The sequence below is a fragment of the Hemibagrus wyckioides genome, linkage group LG15, assembly GCF_019097595.1.
Source record: "Hemibagrus wyckioides isolate EC202008001 linkage group LG15, SWU_Hwy_1.0, whole genome shotgun sequence".
Taxonomy (NCBI): Eukaryota; Metazoa; Chordata; class Actinopteri; order Siluriformes; family Bagridae; genus Hemibagrus; species Hemibagrus wyckioides.
Genome location: NC_080724.1, coordinates 23,050,198 through 23,056,991, shown reverse-complemented (window position 1 = coordinate 23,056,991; position 6,794 = coordinate 23,050,198). Strand labels below are relative to the sequence as shown.

General features: G+C 43.4%; 1 protein-coding gene across 1 annotated transcript in view; it reads left to right on the top strand.

Moving 5' to 3' along the window:
• The first annotated feature begins 4,844 nt into the window (after positions 1-4,844).
• Positions 4,845-6,794, top strand: part of LOC131366296 (fibulin-2-like) — an 89,753-nt gene continuing 87,803 nt past the window's right edge. Inside the window, exons 1-2 of the mRNA XM_058410652.1 lie at positions 4,845-5,002; positions 6,631-6,794. The exon at positions 6,631-6,794 is cut by the window's right edge and continues 1,081 nt beyond it. Of these exons, the coding sequence (XP_058266635.1) occupies positions 6,690-6,794 (105 nt within the window). The 5' untranslated portion in view covers positions 4,845-5,002; positions 6,631-6,689. The remainder of the gene's footprint in view (positions 5,003-6,630) is intronic.

The following is a 6,794-nucleotide window of genomic DNA, read 5'->3' as shown; positions in this document are numbered from 1 at the left end:
TGTATGTGTATGTGTATGTTGGTGTGCCCGTGTGCCTGTGTGTGTGTGGTGTGTGTGTGTGTGTATGTGTATGTGTATGTTGGTGTGCCCGTGTGCCTGTGTGTGTGTGGTGTGTGTGTGTGTGTGTGTGTGTGTGTGTGTGTATGTTGGTGTGCCCGTGTGCCTGTGTGTGTGTGTGTGTGGTGTATGTATGTGTGTGTGTGTGTGTGTGTGTGTGTGTGTGTGTGTGTGTGTGTGTGGTGTGTGTGTGTGTGTGTGTGTGTGTGGTGTGTGTGTGTGTGTGTGGTGTGTGTGTGTGTGTGTATGTGTATGTGTATGTTGGTGTGCCCGTGTGCCTGTGTGTGTGTGGTGTGTGTGTGTGTGTGTATGTGTATGTGTATGTTGGTGTGCCCGTGTGCCTGTGTGTGTGTGTGTGTGGTGTGTGTGTGTGTGTGTGTGTGTGTGTGGTGTGTGTGTGTGTGTGTGTGTGTGTGTGGTGTGTGTGTGTGTGTGTGTGTGTGTGTGTGTGTGGTGTGTGTGTGTGTGTGTGTGTGTGTGTGTGTGGTGTGTGTGTGTGTGTGTGTGTGTGTGTGTGTGTGGTGTGTGTGTGTGTGTGGTGTGTGTGTGTGTGTGTATGTGTATGTGTATGTTGGTGTGCCCGTGTGCCTGTGTGTGTGTGGTGTGTGTGTGTGTGTGTATGTGTATGTGTATGTTGGTGTGCCCGTGTGCCTGTGTGTGTGTGTGTGTGGTGTGTGTGTGTGTGTGTCTCTGTGTGTGGTGTGTGTGTGTGTGTGTGTGTGTGTGTGTGTGTGTGTGTGTGTGTGTGTGTGTGTGTGTGTGTGTGTGTGTGTGTGTGTGTGTGTGTGTGTGTGTGGTGTGTGTGTGTGTGTGTGTGTGTGTGTGTGTGTGGTGTGTGTGTGTGTGTGAGTGTGTGTGTGTGTGTGTGTGTGTATGTGTATGTTGGTGTGCCCGTGTGCCTGTGTGTGTGTGGTGTGTGTGTGTGTGTGTATGTGTATGTGTATGTTGGTGTGCCCGTGTGCCTGTGTGTGTGTGTGTGTGGTGTGTGTGTGTGTGTGTGTGTGTGTGTGTGGTGTGTGTGTGTGTGTGTGTGTGTGGTGTGTGTGTGTGTGTGTGGTGTGTGTGTGTGTGTGTCTGTGTGTGTGTGTGTGGTGTGTGTGTGTGTGTGTGTGGTGTGTGTGTGTGTGTGTATGTGTATGTGTATGTTGGTGTGCCCGTGTGCCTGTGTGTGTGTGTGTGTGTGTGGTGTGTGTGTGTGTGTGTGTGTGTGGTGTGTGTGTGTGTGTGTGGTGTGTGTGTGTGTGTGTGTGTGTGTGTGTGTGTGTGGTGTGTGTGTGTGTGTGTGGTGTGTGTGTGTGTGTGTATGTGTATGTGTATGTTGGTGTGCCCGTGTGCCTGTGTGTGTGTGTGTGTGGTGTGTGTGTGTGTGTGTGTGTAACGTGATGTAAGAAGTTGGAAAGGAATAAAATGAGACATTTCAGTGACTCAGAAGAACTTGACGTAAAAGGTGACCTCATGTGTGAGGAGCTGGAGCAGGGGGTGAATAATTTATACCCTTTTCTACTTTAGACCAGTTCAAGTCCCCAAACAAATCAGACATTAAAGTGACTAAAAATAATAATGACATGAACTGATAAGAAATCAGTGCCACCTTAAGTTGAGTTCATTTCAGTTCTGGGTGTTTTTTTTCTCTTTCAGGACTTTCAGGTTATAAATTACACAGAACAAAATGCTGTGGATGGATCTGTGTGGACAGCCTGTGACCAGGAGACAGCCATGGACAGAGCCACTTGGGGACGTTCATACAGTCACAGATCTGCCATTTCATCTGTCAGCTTGTGACACCAAGGAATTAGTGTCTATAATGACCTCAGAAACTACACTGACCTAATAGTTCCTCATGGGTCATTGATTTCTGTTGTAGAAAGGACATTAATCAGTTACAGTTACATTATTTACTGTTTAGTGTCACCCAAATGAGGATGGGTTCCCTTCTGAGACTGGTTCCTCTCAAGGTTTCTTCCTCAGATCATTTTTCCTTACCACCCTCGTCACAGGCTTCTCATTAGGGATAAAACAGTAACCTTACGTTAAACTTTATAATTTTTTTCCCTTCTCTACTTCTGTAAAGCTGCTTTGAGACAATGTCCATTGTTAAAAGTGCTATACAAATAAAATGAGCTGAATTGAATATCAAACACAGTTTTCTTTCTATCCTTCTACTAAAGAAATGACTCTCTAACAAAAAATCATTCTCATTCCAACATTTTAACATTTTAACACACAAACCTATAGTGCTTTAAGTAAGACCCCAGTCTTATCTTTGTGTTCATTCTGGGAAACATTTTCTTATTCTACCACAGATCTCACATTAGACAGTGTTCTGGATTTTGTCTGAAAACTTTCAGATCCACAGATTCATATGTTCTGATCTGAAGGTAAACTTCAGCCCTCAGGAAACTGCACACTTTTTCGTCATCATCCATCTCTCCCTCAACCACCACCATGTTTCACAGTGGGGATGATGGTCTTACTGTGTGAAGCCTTTGTTCCATGGCCAACATGTTTCATCTCTTTGGACCAAATCCTCTTTCGAGTTTCATCTTTTCTCATATTTTGTGTAGATTCATGACATATAATTCAATTAAATCCATTTACACTATCCATTGTGGACAAGTTGAGGACAAGGAGGGTGGATGCTCATGCTGGCAGTCTTTGACTGCAAAAATAAGATGGCAAACATAAAATTGTGTCTGGATGATTTGAGTTAAAGAATTTCTTCCTGAGACACAACCCACATAGTACAGAAGGTTCTGGCTATGAAGAGAACTGAAGACATGGTAACAAAAAAAAGAAAGCACATGTACAGGCTCATCTGAAGTTTGCCAGTGAACATCTGAATGATTCAGAGGAGAAGGGGACAGGACAACCGCACCGCATCAAAGGGACGATGGGCGGAGCCTTGTACCGTCAAATCTTGAGTGAGAACCTCCTTCCCTCAGCCAGGGCATTGAAAATGGGTCGTGGATGCAGAGAGGAGTGGGCCCAAATTCCTTGAGATGTGAGATGTGTGCAAACCTGGTGGCCAGCTACAAGAAATGTCTGACGTCTGTGATTTCCAACAAGGGTTTGCCACCAAGTACTAAGTCATGTTTTGCAAAGGGGTCAAATACTTATTTCACTCAATAAAATGCAAATCAATGTAGAACTTTTCTGAAATGTGTTTTTCTGGATTTTTTGTTGTTATTCTGTCTCCCACTGTTCAGATAAACCTACCATTAAAATTACAGACTGGTCATTTCTTTGTCAGTGGGCAAACGTACAAAATCAGCAGGGGATCAAATCATTTTTTCCCTCACTGTATGTACCATGATACTGTAACTCAAAGCCTAGCTGCCTCTGCCAGGAGCTTAAGACTTGACCATTGATGAAGCTTTTAACAATACAACACAGCAAATATCAACACCATAATGTTTGTGAGAGACAAATTTTGAGCCCTGATGAAACCTGCTGGTAAGACCTGAAGAGGACATTTTATGTGAAGAAGGAAGAGAACATAAAGGATAAAACAGTATAGAACCTTTTAAGGAGGCCATATGGGGTGTTCCCGGTCTGCAGTGGTCAGTATCTATCAAAAGTGGTCCAAGGAAGGAACAGTGGTGAACCGGAGACAGGGTCATGGACGGTCAAGGCTCATTGATGCACGTGGGGAGAGAAGGCTGACCCGTGTGATCCGATCCAACAGACGAGCTACTGTTGATCAAACTGCTGAAGAAGTTAATGCTGGTTCTGATAGAAAGGGGTCAGGGGTCACAGTGCAGGACGGGTCAGGGCTGTTTCGGCAGCAAAAGGGGGACCAACACGATATTAGGCAGGTGGTCATAATGTTATGCCTTTAACCACTTCTTTGCCATCCCATTTGTTTTGTCTCTCTGAGAAGAATGTGAGTAAACTACACCATCCATCAAGAGTAGTAAGAGTAGTGCCATGACTCCTGTGAGAGTGGAGCCGTAACATGAGCAGTGCCATTTGTTGTAGAAGTTTGTGTAATAAATTTTGTACATTTTTACATTTTGTTTGTGACTATTGAGATTATTGTCTATTTCTAAAGATGTGTTTCTTTTTATGGTGTGAATCCTTGCACAAAGACACACAAAGATGTTTGAAGAGAGCAGTTAAAGAAGAGAAGCTTTGAGAAGCTTTTGGAAGTCACATCTGGTTGGACCTCTGGAGCCCTGTTATCTCATTTTATTAAAATATTTCCCCTGGAGCGAGGAGCAGTCTTGTAGTGTGGAGTGAAATCACTACGTTTACCACACACCAGGAATTCACACACAGTCTGGGGAAAAACACAGAAAGCTTGTTCACTTGCACCACTCTGTTTATAACCTGCTCTTTATGAGATGTGGAGAGCTTTTTAATTACTGAGAAACCGTAAAGAAGTGTGAACTCCTCTGTCCTGAAGATAGATATGACAGAGCTTAAAGTTACAGCTTTACTTTTACCTCTGATACTGGAGACTCCTTCCATACACATTCATATTACAGAGAACATTATCATTGGCGCATGCGCTCTACAAGTCACGGTGAATGAGCTGTTACTATAGAAACGATAATGAATCAGAACGAGCGCATTAATAAAAACCTTCAATCTTAATCAACGTCTTCTTGTGAATGCATTAATGAATCTTCGTGAATCAAAAGAGTCAAATCTCGTGCAGCTCGATTCATTACATCGGAGTCACATTTCTGGAGTCGATTCCGTTTGAAAGAGAAGCAAAGGGAGTCGGAGTGAGCACCGCGCGCGCCTCTCTCTCTCTCTCCCTCTCCCCCTCTCTCTCTCGCTCCCCCCCTCTCCCCCCCCCTCTCTGTGTGTGTGTGTGTGTGTGTGTGTGTGTGTGTGTTAGAGATTAGACATCTCGTCACTGAGCTCAGAGCCTCTTCAGCCGTCAGGAATCAGAGAAACGCACGGATTCGGGAAGTGAATCAACACTAAACACACTCAGGTAAGTCTGCACTTCAGGTTTTTGTTTGTTTGAATCGCTTAAGAGTCATTTTTTGGTGGGGTTTTGTGATTTGAGAAGTCGCAGTGAGTGAAACTGCAATAAACACAGCGATCTAATGGTTGAAAACTTTCTAAATTGTGATCCGATATTGTCGCGATTCATTTCATTCAGATGACTCGATTCTATTCAGAAGCCTATAAACGCGTCTCTGTCATTTCTAACACACAGAACACCTTTACACTTTTCTCTTCTTCTGTTTTCTGTTTAATATCGTGATTAATATCAACACATAAATATCTCTATAAATCCATGAGACGCGTTTTATTCCTGAATCACTGTTGTTACACAATATTCAACAATATTCATAGGTTAATCAATGAGCCTTGACCGCCCATGACCCTGTCACCGGTTCACCACTGTTCCTTCCTTGGACCACTTTTGATAGATACTGACCACTGCAGACCGGGAACACCCCACAAGAGCTGCAGTTTTGGAGATGCTCTGATCCAGTGGTCTAGACATCACAATTTGGTCCAAATTGTTTGGTCCATTTGTTTATGCATAAAATCTCTTTCAAAAATGGCGAGTATATTTTTGTGTCATGTCCTTAATGTCCCGTGTAGTTTTCTCTTTTTTTTTCTTTTCACACAATCGCATACACTATCAGTATCAATAAATACACATGAAGAACATGCTATCACATTTTTACAGACATGACATTTACAGATGAATTCTGTTTACTCTCTCTCTCTATATTAGTACATGAAGAAAAAAAATCCAGATTTTATTCTGCACTCAGCTCTCGACATCAGATGTGTGAAGATGTAGTTGATCAGAATATCATATGGTTTATTAGTACATTAATTTAACACACCGCTAATGAAATAAAACTCTATAAACATGGACACGAGTGTTGAAAGGTTAAATCCGGTGACTCGATGATGTTGAACCCAGTGCAGAAGTTTGTACACCCTTAAGATAAATGTAGGACTGAATTCACAGCGAGTGTGTTAAGTTTCAGGTGTGTGTTCCTGCATCCTTCTTCATCACGATCACCGCTGAAAGGCTTGAGGTCTCATTGCTCCGGGGTCTTGGGTTCTAAACTGTTAGTACCCACAATTGATTTCAGGGAAATAAAAGTGTCAGTTCTAATAATTGTGAAAAGTTTGAAGCAGGAAGTCGTCTCAGATATTATTGTTGAAGGTGTGTGAGTGTGTGTGTGTGTGTGGTGAAGTTAGAGGCTGTAACCTGGAGCCTGAGGGTGGGTTTCAGCACATTTCACTGTCACATGCACACACATACACACATGAACACACACAGGCACAGTGTCTTCTGGTGAAGGTATGAGACAGAGCCAGCTGACCTTTGACCTGGGCAGAGCTTCTAGCACGTGTTTGTGTCAGTGAGTTAACACACTGCTACACAGAGAACCTGCAGAACGCTGGCGGTTTCATGTCCACTAGATGATGTCAATCGATTTTTATTCAGCCAAGTCAGAGCTGCTGTTACAGGAAATAAATCAACGCCTGATGCCCAGTCCGAATCCAGAGCACCACAGCAGCGTGATCTGATGTCAGTAATGTATATTAGGATGTTGATAGTAACACACACCTTTTCTCTGATTTCAGGTCAGTGGCAGTCAGCTCAGAAACCAGCGTCTGTGACGTTTTAACTTGGAATTAAAAGAATGATTGCACAAGTTCAGGTGAAGCATGGGTGGACCGCCATCACGTGTGCTCTTCTTCTCCTCCACACGTGTATTGGGCAGAAAGACTGCACCGGAGTGGATTGT